Source organism: Entelurus aequoreus, linkage group LG19 (genome assembly GCF_033978785.1).
Source record: "Entelurus aequoreus isolate RoL-2023_Sb linkage group LG19, RoL_Eaeq_v1.1, whole genome shotgun sequence".
NCBI classification, from domain to species: Eukaryota; Metazoa; Chordata; class Actinopteri; order Syngnathiformes; family Syngnathidae; genus Entelurus; species Entelurus aequoreus.
Genome location: NC_084749.1, coordinates 34,756,834 through 34,775,557, shown reverse-complemented (window position 1 = coordinate 34,775,557; position 18,724 = coordinate 34,756,834). Strand labels below are relative to the sequence as shown.

General features: G+C 38.4%; 1 protein-coding gene across 1 annotated transcript in view; it reads right to left on the bottom strand.

Annotated features, from left to right (window-relative positions):
- The window catches only part of LOC133634959 (insulin-like growth factor-binding protein 3), a 36,082-nt gene extending 17,910 nt beyond the window's left edge, over positions 1 to 18,172 (bottom strand). Inside the window, exon 1 of the mRNA XM_062027623.1 lies at positions 17,670 to 18,172. Coding sequence (XP_061883607.1) covers positions 17,670 to 18,033 — 364 coding nt within the window. The 5' untranslated portion in view covers positions 18,034 to 18,172. The remainder of the gene's footprint in view (positions 1 to 17,669) is intronic.
- Positions 18,173 to 18,724: the final 552 nt, after the last annotated feature.

The window sequence follows — 18,724 nt, the reverse complement described above, 5'->3', positions numbered from 1 at the left end:
CAGTACGTTTCCTCCGGTCTCTCTTCTCCTCTGCGAGCTGGCCTCTCCTCAAATCAGCCTCTGCAATACCCCGTCTAACCGCTTGACGCCAGACATTTCGGTTCTCCGCCTGTATCTCCCAGCTGTCTAGAGGAATATTACACGCCTTCAGATCTGTCTTGCATGCGTCCTTGAACCGGAGGGAGGGACGACCAACACGTCTGGAACCAACAGCCAATTGTCCATACATAATGTCCTTGGGAAGCCGTCCGTCCTCCATCCGCCGAACATGTCCCAGCCATCGAAGACGGCGCTGGCTAAGCAGAGAGTTCATGCTATGGATATTAGCCCGCTGAAGAATGACACTGTGTGGAATATAGTCCTGCCAACTAATAACAAGGATACGTTTGATGCACCGCATGTGGAAAGCGTTAAGTCGACGCTCTTGTCTCATGTAAGTAGTCCAGGTCTCACTTCCGTAGAGTTAAGTGCTGAGAACGCAGGCCTGATAAACTCGGATCTTTGTATGTTGAGTAAGAGCGTTGTTTTCCCATACTCGTTTTGCTAGTTTAGCCATGATGGCATTTGCCTTTCCAAGCCTCCTGTCAAGTCCAACATCAAGCGAGAGTTTATTGCTGATTGTCGAGCCTAGGTATATAAAATTATCTACTACTTCTAAAGTGACACCATTCATCTTGATAGCAGGATTTGCAGCACCTTGAACGCTAACACTGGTTTTCTGCAGGCTAACTGTAAGTCCAAACTGTTCACAAGCATTCGCAAAACAGTCACTTAGACCAGTGTTATTCAACTACTGTGCCGCGGCACACTAGTGTGTCGTGAGATATTGTCTGGTGTGCCGTGGGAAATTATGCAACTTCACCTAATTTATCCCAAAAATATTTTTGGCAAATAAATCATTAGAATCTGCCAATAATGTGCCGTGGCTTAGTGTCTGTGCTGTGTAAAACTCGTCAGGGTAACCACGTAATACTCCATGTCAGTAGGTGGCAGCATTGCTTTGTAAAAGTCGGAATGTGTCGGGTGAGACGAGGATGGTTTGTTGTGATCCCGATATGCAGACCACAGTGGGAGGCAGGGTGCAGGTAAAAAGGGTATGTAATGCTTAAACCCAAAATGAACGAAAGGAAAAGGCTATGCAAAACAAAAGTCAAACTGAACTGGCTACAAAGTAAACAGAGACAAAATGCTGGACGACAGCAAAAACTTACGGCGTCTACAAAGTACATCCGTACGTGACATGACAATCAACAATGTCCACACAAAGAAGGATAGCAACAACGTAAATAGCCTTGCTTGCTAACACAAAGCAGGTGCGCGGAATAGCGCTCAAAGGAAGACATGAAGCCACTACAGGAAAACACAGGCAAAACAGGAAGGGCCACCAAAATAAGCAAGACAAGAACTAAAGCACTACACACAGGAAGACACCAAAACACTCAAAATAAGACACGACGACTTGGTGGAGTTAAATTTTTTCAAGTTTTCTGCTGGTGGTGTGCCTCCGGATTTTTTTCATGACAAAAATGTGCCTTGCCTCAAAAAAGTTGAAAAACACTGACTTAGACATTGTAAGGCTTCTTTGGTGTTGGTAACAAGAGCAGCATCGTCTGCAAAAAGTATATATATACTGTATATATATATATACAATTTATATATATACTGTATATATATATATATATATATATATATATATATATATATATATATATATATATATATATATATATATATATATATATATATATATACATATACATATATTATTAGTATTATTTTTTAACGTGGGAGATCCCACAGGCCAGATTGTGGATGCATTCATTTGGGGGATCCCAAGATCTCTAGCTTAGCAGTTTGCACGGGGGGTCGGCAACCGGTAAGGGCTCCCTGAAGCTTTTTCAAAAATATTTGAAAATGGGAAAAGGTGGGGGAAAATGTTTTTTTTAATATGGTTTCTGTGGAAGGACAAACATGACACAAACTAATTGTTAGAAATCTCACTGTTTGTATTAAACATGCTTCACTGATGAGAGTATTTGGCAAGCATTGTTTTGTCCTACTAATTTCGGCGGTCATGAACTCACCGTAGTTTTTTCACATGTACAACTTTCCCCGACAGCCACAGAAGGACATGTTTTATGCCACTCCTTCTTTGTCTCATTTTGTCCACCAAATGTTTTATACTGTGCGTGAATGCACAAACGAGAGCTTTGTTGATGTTATGGACTTGTGTGGAGCGCTAATCAGGCATATTTGGTCGGTCCATGACTGCAAGCTAACCAATGCTAACATGCTATTTAGGCTCGCTGTATGTACATATTGCATCATTATGCCTCGTTTGTAGGTATATTTGAGCTCATTTAATTTCCTCTACTTATGTCTTCTGTGTATTTAATTTATATGTGCATGTCTCATAACATATTATCTGTATATCTGTATGTATTGACTGCATTTCTGTTTGTGTGCCATGTTGCAAATGTTACTCAGCTTGCCAAAGATTGTAATAAATCCATTCTGATGTTTTCTCTAACTTGGACACACACATCTATACCTTTGGCCATTCTAATACAGTAACTTCCAGGAGTTATCTCACCCTCTGAGAATCCTCCGTTTTACTAATGTTTTCCAAAGTTGTAAAAATATGTAGAATTAGTATTAAATTTCAACATTTCTGTCAACGAAGATTTGCTTCAGCCTGCGACACATAGTCATTTTGATAGTAGGCTAATATAGCTAATATAGACACTTACATCATGTATTGCCTTCATTATATCACTTGTGTAAGGCTTTTGATTTTTGCGTCTCAAGACTTTTTGTATTTTTAGTCCATTTTTTTACGGCTTTTTTAACATTTTGGGTTGCCGACCCTTGGGTTAGCATATCCCTATACAGTGTAGCATGTTTAGCTATTTCTCATCCTCCAGTGATGATATATGTAAAACACATAATTTTTTTGGTGCCATGGAGACGACGATTAGTGATTCAGAAGCAGCTTCACAATGTGGAGGGACGTCAGCAACAAGCTGGCTCATGAGAATGCTACAGTGTGTTGAGGACACGTTTTTTCGCTTGTCGCTGTCAAATTTGCAGGACACAGCTAGAAAGCGTCATTAACATGGATTGGAAAATGTATTTTAAACAGTAATTAATTATAAATATGCGATACTTTCCCAAAAAAGTTATGTAATTATTAATGGAATTACTATTTAATAAATGTAATTAGAGGAAGCAATAATTGTGTTACTTTGAAATAATTTCAAATATCTGGCATATGCTTTTGATACGTTGTGTGTGCATGTGTCTTTAAAAAGCACTGCCTGTTTCTAAGTAACATCTGTCGTTAGCGTCCAGACAGAGCAGCGTTAGCTCAGCTGTGTTTGATAGCTCAGACTCGCAGTTTACGGGCAGTTACGGCAGCTCGGTTGAATATTTACACTGGATTTTCTTTCCACCAGTTAAAGGTGCTGTTTGCAATGTCCTCACAGTAACATTTTTCAAAGCAAAACATATAACAAGAACACCACCAGCTAGCTTACGTTACCATTAGTGGTTTTGTCGAACACATTTTTTTGACAACTGTCCATATTTTTCGAAATAACATATTTTACCGGCCCAAATAAAATAATTGGTGTTTACGGCTGTCACTCACCCGGTCCCGTCAACACGTACGCACAGGGAGCGTGTGCACTCATACAAAAGTAGTCCAAGAGAAGCTACAAACAATTTACAGGCATGTTGCTGTTATGATAGAATATACATTAAATGACAGCTAACGTGAGCTATCTAAATTGCTATTATTAGCAAACAACACTTAAAGCTAATAGAAATACAAATACAATTAACTCTTGGCATTCTCTCGATGAGCTTCAAGAGGTAGTCACCTGAAATGGTTTTCACTTCACAGGTGTGCTTGAAGCTCATGGAGAGAATGCCAAGAGTGTGCAAAGTAGTAATCAGAGCAAAGGGTGGCTATTTTGAAGAAACTAGAATATAAAACATGTTTTCAGTTATTTCACCTTTTTTTGTTAAGTACATAACTCCACATGTGCTCATTCATAGTTTTGATGCCTTCAGTGACAATCTAAAATGTAAATAGTCATGAAAATAAAGAAAACCCATTGAATGAGGAGAAGGTGTGTCCAAACTTTTGGCCTGTACTGTACATAAATACAAATAATTAGATTACTCGTTACGAGTAAAAGTAACAACATTAGTGACACCGTTATCATATAACGCCGTTATTCGAAACCTTAGTCATCAACATGCATTATCACAATATAACGATAGTATTAAACGCTCTATCGTCGGCCAGATTTATATAATTTTTATTAATTTTTTCATTCTTATATATATATATATATATATATATATATATATATATATATATATATATATATATATATATATATATATATATATATATATATATATATATATATATATATATATATACATACATATATATATATATATATATATATATATATATATATATATATATATACACATATTTTAAATACATTTTATAATTTAAGATTTATATCACTTATATGGTATATGGCCTAACCCTACCCTCACTCATCCTGCTCTGTGAGTACCATGCTTAGCAAGTCTTTGTCCTCTAGCCCTTCAGTGATAATGCTACTTGTAAGAAACATAGCTTATTTGTCAACATGGAGGGGAGGATTAGTAACTTAGAAGCTGTGGTGGGAAATTAGCCGCACGCGTTCATTGCAGTGTGTCGCTCTAATTCCCTCGCTAGTGTTTTGGCTAGACATGCATTCTCCTGAATTGCATGCACATGTTTTTGTAACATAATTGTGCATCTCTGAACATGCATCCTTTTTTAAAGAATATTTTACGTAAATACAGTCGTTTGCCATGGTAGCATTTAAACAAATAAACAAATAAATACCGGGAAACAGCTGCAATAAAGATTGGCTGGGCTCATCAGTCGATCGCAGATGAGTTAAAGAAAAGGCAAAACTTCTGTGATTATCACACCAACTTGCTTTTTTGCCTGAAACGCAGAGCTACATAAAACATATTATACCAGAAATTAATCGATACGTAACCTTAAAACGAGCTACGTACGAAATTTGACATGGTGTACCGTTACACCACTGGCAGCCCACCATTTCTGTTGACCACCTGATCAATTTACAAAACCCAAAACCAGGGAAGTTGGCACGTTGTGTAAATTGTAAATAAAAACAGAATACAATGATTTGCAAATCCTTTTCAACCTATATAGAGACGGCCCTTCTTAAAGTTATAAATGACATCCGTCTAAACACAGACTCTGGCAAAACTTCAGTATTAATGCTTTTGGACCTCAGTGCTGCATTTGACACTGTCGACCACTCAATACTTTTGGACAGGTTGGAAAACTGGGTGGGGATCTCAGGCACAGTTTTAAGCTGGTTCAAGTCATATCTACAAGATAGGAACTATTTTGTTTCCATTGGTGACTTTGTATCAGAACCAACCAACGTAACGTGTGGAGTCCCCCAAGGTTCAATCTTGGGGCCGACTTTATTTAACATCTATATGCTCCCACTAGGACAAATCATGCAAAATAATAACATTGACCATCATTGCTATGCCGATGACACCCAAATCTATGTAGCGCTATCACCAAATGACTATCGCCCCATAGATCTTCTGTGCCAGTGCATTGAGCAAGTCAAACACTGGATGTGCCAAAATTTCCTACAACTAAATGAAGATAAAACTGAGATAATTGTTTTTGGTGCTAAAAAAGAAAGGTTTAAAGTCATCCAACACCTTCAATCACTGTCCCTGAAAACCTCAAATAAAGCCAGAAATCTTGGGGTTATTTTAGATTCTGATTTACATTTCGACAGTCACATCAAATCAGTAACAAAATCGGCCTACTATCACCTCAAAAATGTAAAAAGACTTAGAGGGCTCATGTCAGCTCAAGACTTAGAAAAACTTGTACATGCCTTTATTACCAGTAGGCTAGACTATTGTAATGGTCTCCTTGCAGGTCTTCCCAAAAAAACTGTCAGGCAGCTACAGCTTGTTCAGAACGCTGCTGCTAGAGTTCTAACAAAGACCAAAAAATGTGAGCACATTACACCAATTCTTAAATCCTTACATTGGCTCCCTGTACATCAGAGAATAGATTTCAAAATCCTCCTGCTCACATATAAATCACTACATGGTCTAGGGCCCAAGTATATCACTGATATGCTCCCACTATATACGCCCTCTAGATCACTAAGATCTTCTGAGAGCAATCTGTTAGCGGTTCCAAGAGTAAACTCAAATCAAGGGAGATCATCATTCAGTCACTATGCAACACATAGCTGGAATAAACTTCCTGAAGATGTCAGACTCTCCCCAACTCTCACTACTTTTAAAACTAGACTGAAGACTTTTATGTTCACCTTAGCTTTCAGCTAAATCTTTTAATCTTTTAACTTTTAACGTCTGCACTGTTTTTGTTTTTATTGTCTGCATTTTAATTTTGCTTTTGTTTTCTTTCATTTCACTTTGTTGTCTGTGAAGCACTTTGAGTCTGCCTTGTGTATGAAAAGCGCTATACAAATAAAGTTGCCTTGCCTTGCCTTGCCTATATTCAATTGGTGCCAACTTCACTGGTTTTGGGTTTTGTATGATGTGGTGGAGCTCCACAATTTGATGGCCAAAAACTAGGGACATGGACAGCATGAGATGCAAACAACATGGGACATCAACCACTGCATTATTTGTGGTTAAACGACAAAGGATGGTCTTCATCACGACAGACTAGACAAATTACAATTATGACCCCATGTTTGATATCCTTCACAAGATTACTTTCTGCTGTGAAATTAGGCAGAGTCCTACACCAATGAGTGATTGCACACAGATGGACTTATGTAGTGCAGGGAAATTCAACTTGCTGCCAGGGGTCCAAATCCTCCGAGTTCAGTTGAAAACTTAGGGTCATGCAAAATGCACTTAATGAAAAAATATCCAAAATAAAAGAATATCCAAACGAACCTTCCAAGATTTATCGTTGTGCCCATTGGGTTTTCTTGCCCTGATAGGGATCTGAGCCAAGGATGTCATTATGGCTTGTGCAGCCCTTTGAGACACTTGTGATTAAGGGATATATAAATAAACTTTGATTGATTGATAGGCAACCAGGCAGTTTGCCAAAAGTACATAGGTAGCGTTCGTAAGGGTCAAGTCAACCCCCCTTTCCTCCCTGCCTCCCCTCTACACTTGCATCTCATCACCCACCATAGTCTTCAGTTAAGGCGGGGGCTCAGCGCCTTAGTGGCTCTCTAGAACTCTTTCAGAGATGTGTGAAAATGGAAAAAGATGAAGAAAAATATATATTTTTTGTTTTAATATATTTTCTGTAGGAGGACAAACATGACACAAATTGTTAGAAATCCCACTGTCTATGTTATACATGCTTCACTGATGAGAGTATCTGGCAAGCACTGTTTTGTCCTACTAATTTCAGCAATACCTGAACTCATCGTAGTCTGTTTACATGTACAACTTTCTCCGACGCTGCCACAGAAGGACATGTTTTATGCCACTCCTTTATTGTCTCATTTTGTCCACCAAACTTTCCATGCTGTGCGTGAATGCACAAAGATGCGCTTTGTTGATGTTATTGATTTGCTGGAGTGCTTATCAGGCATACTTGGTGAATCCATGACTGCAAGCTAATCGATGCTAATATGCTATTTAGGTTAGCTGTATGTACGTATTGCATCATTATGCTTCGTTTGTAGGTAAATTTGAGCTCATTTCATTTCCTTTACTTATGTCCTCTGTGTATTTAATTTATATTTGCATGTCTCATGACACATTATCTGTATGTAATATTGTCTGCATTTCTTATAGTTGTTTGTGTGCCATGTTGTTCCGGACCACAGCAAACGTTACCCAGCTTGCAAAGATTGTAATAAATCCATTAGAAGAAGACAGCCTGCCGTTTCCTTAAACTTGGACACACACATCTATACCTTTGGCCATTTTAAGCCAGTCATTCGCAGAAGTTATCTCATCCTGTGAGAAGCCTCCATTTTACTAATGATTTCCAATGTTGCAAAAATGTGTAGAATAATAATTAAAATACAACATTTCTGTCAACGAAGAATCGAGTCAGCCTTTGATAGTAGGCTAATACAGCTAATGTAGACACTTACATCATGTGTTGCCTTCATTATAAGACTTATATAAGGCTTTTAATTTTTTGCAGCTCCAGACAGATTTTTATTTTTGGCCCAATATGGCTCTTTCAACATTTTGGGTTGCCGACCCCTGAGTTAAGGTAAAAGTGATGTTAAATGTTCAATTATCAATTTCATTTGTCCTTTTCAGACATTTTCCATTGTAAAACTATAGTTATAAAGCATAAAATATAATGTTGGGTGTCAGTCAGGAAGGTATTAATTGGCTTTACATCGTTTTCAGTCGGAAAAATGGTTTTCGGTTTTCAGCCATTTGAGACATTGGTGATTAAGGATTATATAAATAAACTCTGATTGATTGATTGATTGATTGATAGACCAAAATCAAATATCTCCTGTAAAGGATGGTGGTTCTCCAGAATATACAAAGTAAGTGATGGGAGAAATTTGTTCTAGCAATGTGGCGCCCACAACAATTTAGTTGAATGTCCCTGATGTAGCGTGTCAGTTTGTGTGACATCGCGACTGCCAGGTGCACATTTATTTCAGCCAAACCAAATAACCGAGGAAAAGATATGCACAGAGGCTTGCACGCTTGACGTCAGCAGTGCCTCAAACACACAACCGTGTGTACTAACACAGACGTGGCATGTGTGCCATCTCACCACTTTGAGCAACATGTGTCCATTCACACCAAATACTGTGGGACTAACTTTGTACAAAGACGGATTAAGAAAACTGATTAGTAGTGGATATAGGGAGTGTTTGTTATTGATAATTTACGCTGTGTGTTTCTTGAACGCATCATAATAATCCCCTCAATTTCCCCCAAAAATGGATTAACTCGTTGGAATATAAAGACAATAGAACATACATCCATAAACGTGGATGCATATGCAAAAGTGCAAAATATTTATCTGTACAGTAATCTATTTATTTATATCTGCACCTTATTGCTCTTTTATCCTGCACTATAACGAGCTAATGCAACGAAATGTCGTTCTTAGCTGTACTGTAAAGTTCAAATCTGAATGACAATAAAAGGAAGTCTAAATCTAAGTCCTTTAATGTGTGAGGCAAGCAGTTGAAATGATTTTTTTTTATTTAAACGGGGATAGCAGATCCATTCTATGTGTCATACTTGATCATTTCGCGATTTTGCCATATTTTTGCTGAAAGGATTTAGTATAGAACAACGACGATAAAGTTCGCAACTTTTGGTCGCTGATAAAAAAAAGCCTTGCCTGTACCGGAAGTAGCGTGACGTCAAAGGTTGAAAGGCTCCTCACATTTCCCCATTGTTTTCAATGCAGCGAGAGCGATTCGGACCGAGAAAGCGACGATTACCCCATTAATTTGAGCGAGGATGAAAGATTTTTGGATGAGGAACGTTAGAGTGAAGGACTAGAGTGCAGTGCAGGGCGTATCTTTTTTCGCTCTGACCGTAACTTAGGTACAAGGGCTCATTGGATTCCACACTCTCTCCTTTTTCTATTGTGGATCACGGATTTCTATTTTAAACCACCTCGGATACTATATCCTCTTGAAAATGAGAGTCAAGAACGCGAAATGGACATTCACAGTGACTTTTATCTCCACGACAATACATCGGTGAAACACTTTAGCTACGGAGCTAACATGATAGCATCGGGCTTAACTGCATATAGAAACAAAAGAAATAAACCCCTGACTGGAAGGATAGACAGAAAATCAACAATACTATTAAACCATGGACCTGTAAATACACGGTTAATGCTTTCCAGCCTGGCGAAGGTTAACAATGCTGTTGCTAACGACGCCTTTGAAGCTAACTTAGCAACCGGACCTCACAGAGCTATGCTAAAAACATTAGCTATCCACCTACGCCAGCCAGCCCTCATCTGCTCATCAACACACGTGCTCACCTGCGTTCCAGCGATCGACGGAAGGACGAAGGACTTCACCCGATCATCCGTGCGGTCGGCGGCTAGTGGCGGTAGCGCGTCTGCTATCTGCTGGATCTACTCTCTATTTTATGCTGTAGCCGTTACATATACTGTAATATTGTACATGGTAATTGTTATGTATTGTATATATTATATAAAAATATAATATGATATAATAAATCGCCCCGGAGGCCATTTGCAGCACAGAGCTAATGTTTTAAAGGCCCACGGCACATTCTAAAAATACTATTAAAATAAACAAAAACATAACAAAAGTGAAATAAAAAAGCTTAAAGGTTAAATGTAATTTAGAAAAAGTTGCAATGTTGACTAATAAAACAAAGCTGTTTTTTGGGGGGGGGTTTTCTTTGAAACTGTCATTGCTCAAAACATAATATTGAATCAAAATCAATGTTATTATGAATTATTGACCTATCCAAAGTTCCCATTACTTCACATCAAATATTCCACTAAGAAAAATATTTTTGGTGGAAGATTTTGCAAATTTGGTAAATAAATAACCAAAACATGTATATTTTGTTGTTTTCTTACTGTACCTAAAATGAACCAAACCGTGACCTCTAAACCGAGGTACAGTACGTACCGAACCGAAATTTTTGTGTACCGTTACACCCCTAATATATGATATGTAAATATTACATATATGCACGGGGAACTATCATAGGCACTGAGTTTATAGTTTAGCACCTCTCTGTGTGCAATTTTTTACTTTCCACCCACAGTCTGAATGCTTTGGTATATATGTATATAGTATAATATTTAATATTTAAACAAAACATTCGTTCTCAGGACTGGACTGTGCACCTTACCTCCTTTTGCACTATTTTTCTTTTCTTTCCTTCAAATGTTTTGCATATTTGTAGACTGTCGCACTGATACTGGAGTTGCTTTTAATGTCATTGTACCTGTGTATAGTGGCAATAAAAGGCATTCTATTCTATTCTATGTTATATTTTATATTGCTACTACGGTACATTTTTTGTCTACTTTATACCTGCATTATCCTTTCCATTCTTACACTTTCAATTCTTTGTAACTGAGCTACTGTGTGGAACAATTTCCCTTGAGAACCTTTAAAGTTTGTCTAAATCTAAGTCCAAGTCTAAGAACAAGCGTGTGTATGTTTTTCAGCACTGTGCCTTTGTGCTGGCGTGAGCGCATGCGGTAGGGATTGGTTGACGTTGCATAAGTGTTCGTGGGCGTGCGCCAAACATAAAATCTGTTTAATCAACATATTTCAACTTTAATTGAATATAGCGACTCAGTATTGCGCGCATACATTCAGTCAAGCGGGGTTCGTTTAACACTCACCGACGATGTCAATACGCTGGCGGAGTGCAAAAACAAACCAGAAGGCAATTTTGGGTCTGAGAAACTATCGATGTTTCCTAGCATTCATATAAAACAACTAATGCGTTTTCTTTATTATTATTTTGTGTTTCTTTGTTTCACTTCAGATTGGCCCCAAATCACAGTCATAATCATTACACCGTATGGGTAAACCACACGGGCTGCGTAAAGCGCACAGGTGCCTACTAGTAGGGCTGGGCGATATATTGATATACTCGACATATCGCGGGTTTGTCTTTGTGCGATATAGAAAATGACTATATCGTGATATTCTAGTATACGTTCTCACGCAGTTGCTTTTAGCTGCGGGCATTACACTACAGGCTCTTCTCACTCTCTTGTCTCTCCTTCTCACAGAGACGTAAAACAAACGCATCTTCTTACATACGTATACGCCCTCGCGGAGCAGAGAGCTAGCGGCATGGGTAACGTTAGCTGTGGTGCGAGTGGTAATACGAGAGAAAGAAGATGCGAATCTGGTAACAAATGAAGGAAGAATTAATTCCCAAGAAAAACAGCACGGGGTCCATCGTGGTTTGGCTTCAAGCGGGAAGATGTCAAACAGACAACTGTAATTTGTCAAGTGTGGGGCAAAAGCGATGCTACAAAAAGCAGCATTACTGCTAATATGTAGCATCATTTGAAAAGTCACCCGCTAGAGAATGAAGAGTGCTTGAACTCCGCATGTCAACATCTCCGTTCGGTGCCACACCAACAAAATGCTGAGGCAACCATTTCTAGATCAACACCGTATGAAAAAAATAGTCAACAACAGAAGGAGATAACGTCCGCAGGAACCTACCACATAGCGAAGGACATACACTATTTGATTTCCTATTATGCAGCTCATTTTTATTTGAAAGTTATGGAAATATCTTGTGTGACATCATGCACAAAAGTGCCCTTTATTTGTTTTAAACTATTGTAGTGGCGTTCTGTACAAAAAGTGCACTTTAATTTAGTGTTGTTTTGATATGTCATCTTAGTGACATCATGCACAAAAGTGCACTCATAGCTTGTTTTAAAATGTCTCTGACAATCTTGCACTTTCTGTTTTGGAAATGACATGAATGTTTGTGCCACTGCTTAATAACAGTTTCATAAATACACTTTTGGTCAATTGACTTAGTTGTGATTTCCCTCTCTGCATGAAAGTTTAAAATGAGCATATATTAATGCAGTATGAACAAAAATGTTTTCAATGTAGACACATAGAGTCATCATACTGCTGTGATTATATGCATCAAGTGTTAATTCAAGGCTAAGGCAAAATATCGAGATATATATCGTGTATCGTGACATGGCCTAAAAATATCGAGATGTTAAAAAAAGGCCATATCGCCCAGCCCTACCTACTAGGGTTGTACGGTATACCGGTATTAGTATAGTACCGCAATACTAATGAATCATTTCCGGTACGATACCGTCTCTGAAAAGTACCGGTCCTGCACCCGCGTCGAAGTCACGTCGTGTCATTGCTGGTTTACGAGCATGTTGGGCGGCACACAATCACACAAGCAGACACAGTGTGTAGACAGAAAAGGGAAAACGGACGCATTTTGGCTTAAAAACTAACGATAAAGGTGAAGTTTTAACACTGAAACGCCCTCAGGAAGAGGTGCTTTAAGACATGGCTAGCTAGCTAGCGGCTAACGTCCAGCCGCTGTCGGCAGTGTTGTAGCTACTTCTAAATCACTAATCCTCGTCTCCATGGCGACAAATAAAGTAAGTTTCTTACAAGTATCACCCCTGCAGGACGAGGAATAGCTAAACATGCTTCACTACACACCGTAGCTCACCGGCATCAAAATGTAAACAAACGCCATTGGTGGATCGATATCTAACATTCACTGTAATGATATCAAGTACAAGCACGTATCAAGTAGATACTACTATGATCATGTCGATAATTTTTGGCATCACATCTTCTTTCCTTTTTTTAAAATGTATGAATGTACCATGAATTGATTAAAGTGGACCCAGACTTAAACAAGTTGAAAAACTTATTCGGGTGTTACCATTTAGTGGTCGATTGTACGGAATATGTACTGTACTGTGCAATCTACTAATAAAAGTCTCAATCAATCAATCAAGTTTATAAACTCAGGGTATATGTCCCTGGACACATGAGGACTTTGAATATGACCATTATATGATCCTATAACTACTTGGTATCAGATTGATACCCAAAATGTATGATATCATCCAAAACTAATGTAAAATATCTAACAAGAGAAGAATACGTGATTATTACATTTTAACAGAAGTGTAGATAGAACATGTTGAAACAGGAAGTAAGCAGATATTAACCGTAAATGAACAAGTAAATTAATAATTAATTTTCTACCACTTGTCCTTAATAATGTTGACAAAATAATAGAATGATAAATGCTATAATATGTTACTGCATATGTCAGCAGACTAATTAGGAGCCTTTGTTTGTTTACTTACTACTAAAAGACAAGTTGGCTTGTATGTTCACTATTTTATATAATGACTTAACTGGAATAAGAAACATATGTTTAATGTACCCTAAGATTTTTTTGTTAAAATAAAGCCAATAAAGGAATTTTTTTGTGGTCCCCTTTATTTAGAAAAGTACCGAAATAATTTTAGTACCGGTACCAACATATTGGTATCGTTACAACACTAGTGTAGGGCTGGGCGATATATCGATATACTCGATATATTGCGGGTTTGTCTCTGTGCAATATAGAAAATGACTGTATCGTGATATTCGAGTATACGTTCTCACGCAGTTGCTTTTAGCTGCGGGCATTACAGTACAGGCTCTTCTCACTCTTTGTTGTCTCTCCTTCTCACAGAGACGTATACGTTCGAATTTAACACTGAAACGCCCTCAGGAAGAGGTGCTTTAAGACATGGCTAGCTAGCTAGCGGCTAAAGTCCAGCCGCTGTCGGCAGTGTTTTAGCTACTTCTAAATCACTAATCCTCGTCTCCATGGCGACAAAAAAAGTATGTTTCTTACAAGTATCATCCCTGCAGGACGAGGAATAGCTAAACATGCTTCACTACACACCGTAGCTCACCGGCATCAAAATGTAAACAAACGCTATTGGGGGATCGATATCTAACATTCACTGTAATGATATCAAGTACAAGCACGTATCGAGTAGATACTACTATGATCATGTCGATAATTTTTGGCATCACATCTTCTTTCGTTTTTTAAAATGTATGAATGTACCATGAATTGATTAAAGTGGACCCAGACTTTAACAAGTTGAAAAACTTATTCGGGTGTTACCATTTAGTGGTCGATTGTACGGAATATGTACTGTACTGTGCAATCTACTAATAAAAGTCTCAATCAATCAATCAAGTTTATAAACTCAGGGTATATGTCCCTGGACACATGAGGACTTTGAATATGACCATTATATGATACCCAAAATGTATGATATCATCCAAAACTAATGTAAAATATCTAACAAGAGAAGAATAAGTGATTGTTACATTTTAACAGAAGTGTAGATAGAACATGTTGAAACAGGAAGTAAGCAGATATTAACCGTAAATGAACAAGTAAATTAATAATTCATTTTCTACCACTTGTCCTTAACAATGTTGACAAAATAATAGAATGATAAATTATATAATATGTTACTTCATATGTCAGCAGACTAATTAGGAGCCTTTGTTTGTTTACTTATTACTAAAAGTCAACTTGGCTTGTATGTTCACTATTTTATATAATGACTTAACTGGAATAAGAAACATATGTTTAATGTACCCTAAGATTTTTTTGTTAAAATAAAGCCAATAAAGGAATTTTTTTGTGGTCCCCTTTATTTAGAAAAGTACCCAAATAATTTTAGTACCGGTACCAACATATTGGTATCGTTACAACACTAGTGTAGGGCTGGGCGATATATCGATATACTCGATATATTGCGGATTTGTCTCTGTGCAATATAGAAAATGACTGTATCATGATATTCGAGTATACGTTCTCACGCAGTTGCTTTTAGCTGCGGGCATTACACTACAGGCTCTTCTCACTCTTTCTTGTCTCTCCTTCTCACAGAGACGTATACGTTCGAGTTTAACACTGAAACGCCCTCAGGAAGAGGTGCTTTAAGACATGGCTAGCTAGCTAGCGGCTAAAGTTCAGCCGCTGTCGGCAGTGTTTTAGCTACTTCTAAATCACTAATCCTCGTCTCCATGGCGACAAAAAAAGTATGTTTCTTACAAGTATCATCCCTGCAGGACGAGGAATAGCTAAATATGCTTCACTACACACAGTAGCTCACCGGCATCAAAATGTAAACAAACGCTATTGGGGGATCGATATCTAACATTCACTGTAATGATATCAAGTACAAGCACGTATCGAGTAGATACTACTATGATTACATCACAACATCTTCTTTCGTTTTTTTTTAAATGTATATTATGTTTATAAACTCAGAATATATACCCTGGACACATGAGGACTTGGAATATGACCAATCCTGTAACTACTTGGTATCGGATTGATACCCAAAATGTATGATATCATCCAAAACTAATGTAAAATATCTAACAAGAGAAGAATAAGTGATTATTACATTTTAACAGAAGTGTAGATAGAACATGTTGAAACAGGAATTAAGTAGATATTAACCGGAAATGAACAAGTAGATTAATAATTAATTTTCTACCACTTGTCCTTTATAATGTTGACAAAATAATAGAATGAGAAATGACACAATATGTTACTGCATACGTCAGCAGACTAATTGGGAGCCTTTGTTTGTTTACTTACTACTAAAAGACAAGTTGTTTAGTATGTTCACTATTTTATATAAGGACTTAACTGCAATAAGAAACATGTGTTTAATGTACCCTAATATTTTTTTGTTAAAATAAAGCCAATAAAGAAATTTTTTTGTGGTCCCCTTCATTTAGAAAAGTACTGAAATAATTTTAGTACCGGTACCTGTACCAACATATTGGTATCGTTACAACACTAGTGTAGGGCTGGGCGATATATCGATATACTCGATATTTTGCGGGTTTGTCTCTGTGCGATATAGAAAATGACTATATCGTGATATTCGAGTATACGTTCTCACACAGTTGCTTTTAGCTGCAGGCATTACAGTACAGGCTCTTCTCACTCTTGGTTGTCTCTCCTTCTCACAGAGACGTATACGTTCGAATTTAACACTGAAACGCCCTCAGGAAGAGGTGCTTTAAGACATGGCTAGCTAGCTAGCGGCTAAAGTCCAGCCGCTGTCGGCAGTGTTTTAGCTACTTCTAAATCACTAATCCTTGTCTCCATGGCGACAAAAAAAGTATGTTTCTTACAAGTATCATCCCTGCAGGACGAGGAATAGCTAAATATGCTTCACTACACACCGTAGCTCACCGGCATCAAAATGTAAACAAACGGCATTGGTGGATCGATATCTAACATTCACTGTAATGATATCAAGTACAAGCACGTATCGAGTAGCTACTACTATGATAACGTTGATATTTTTTGGCATCACAACATCTTCTTTCGTTTTTTAAAATGTATGAATGTACCGTGAATTGATTAAAGTGGACTTAAACAAGTTGAAAAACTTATTCGGGTGTCACCATTTAGTGGTCGATTGTACAGAATATGTACTGTACTGTGCAATCTACTAATAAAAGTCTCAATCAATCAATCAAGTTTATAAACTCAGGGTATATGTCCCTGGACACATGAGGACTTTGAATATGACCATTATATGATCCTGTAACTACTTGGTATCAGATTGATACCCAAAATGTATGATATCATCCAAAACTAATGTAAAATATCTAACAAGAGAAGAATAAGTGATTGTTACATTTTAACAGAAGTGTAGATAGAACATGCTGAAACAGGAAGTAAGCAGATATTAACCGTAAATGAACAAGTAAATTAATAATTAATTTTCTACCACTTGTCCTTAATAATGTTGACAAAATAATAGAATGCTAAATGACACAATATGTTACTTCATATGTCAGCAGACTAATTAGGAGCCTTTGTTTGTTTACTTATTACTAAAAGACAAGTTGGCTTGTATGCTCACTATTTTATATAATGACTTAACTGCAATACGAAACATATGTTTAATGTACCCTAAGATTGTTTGTTAAAATAAAGCTAATAATGCTAATTTTGTGTGGTCCCCTTTATTTATAAAAGTACCAAAATATTGGTATCGTTACAACACTAGTGCCTACCTTGTTTTTGCGCCGGAACGAGAATGACATTGAGTTTTTGGGACGCCTCGCTTGTGCACACTCCCCGTCCCTCCAGCAGAGCTTGCAGGGGTCGGCTCTCCCCCGGCCGGTGCCGGCAAGTCGTGCCGGAGCCGCAGCGCGCCGTGTACACGCCGCACGCCTGCCCCGGGCCCAGGGCGCACGTCACGCAGCAGCCGCAGCCGGGCTCCCTCGCCCGCACGGCGCAGTCCTTGGGCAGAGGCTTGCATTGCAGGAGCGCGACGGCGTCGCACGGCTCGCACCGGACGAGCGGTCCCACGGCGGCGACCGACCGGGCCAAAACAGCCAGCGTGGCCGCGAGGTGCAGCACGAGAAGCGCGGGCATGGCGCCGGTTGAGATGGTTCGCGACGGGACACGGCGAGGAGTGGTCGCGGAGACTCACCGGGACCGGTTGACCTCCTCCATCTGTATTTTCTTTTACGCCAACTTCTCGTTTTATACAGGAGCAAAACGGGCCGACAAGTCACACCCTCCCCCCCGTATGAATAATGTAAACTGATCCCTGATATGAGAGACTGAGGACAGAGCCCACCTAATAAGTGTTTGGGTTTAACATATCACACTGCAAAAACTGAAATCTAAGTAAGCTGAAATATCTCAAATAAGGGTGATATTTGCTTATTTTCTGTCTGATAAGATAATTCTTCTCACTAAGCAGATTTTAAGTTAGAGTGTTTTACTTGTTTTAAGGGTTTTGGTCCTAAATTATCTAGCATGTTAGCTTTGGTTAGCTTGCAGTCATGGACCGACCAAATATGCCTGATTAGCGCTCCGCACAAGTCCATAACATCAACAGAGGTCTTGTTTGTGCGTTCATGCACAGTATAAAACATTTGGTGGACAAAATGAGACAAAGAAGGAGTGGCATAAAACATGTCCTTCTGTGGCTGCCGTCGGGGAAAGTTGTACATGTGAAAAAACTACGGTGAGTTCATGACCGCCGAAATTAGTAGGACAAAACAATGCTTGCCATCAGTGAAGCATGTTTAATACAAACAGTGAGATTTCTAACAAT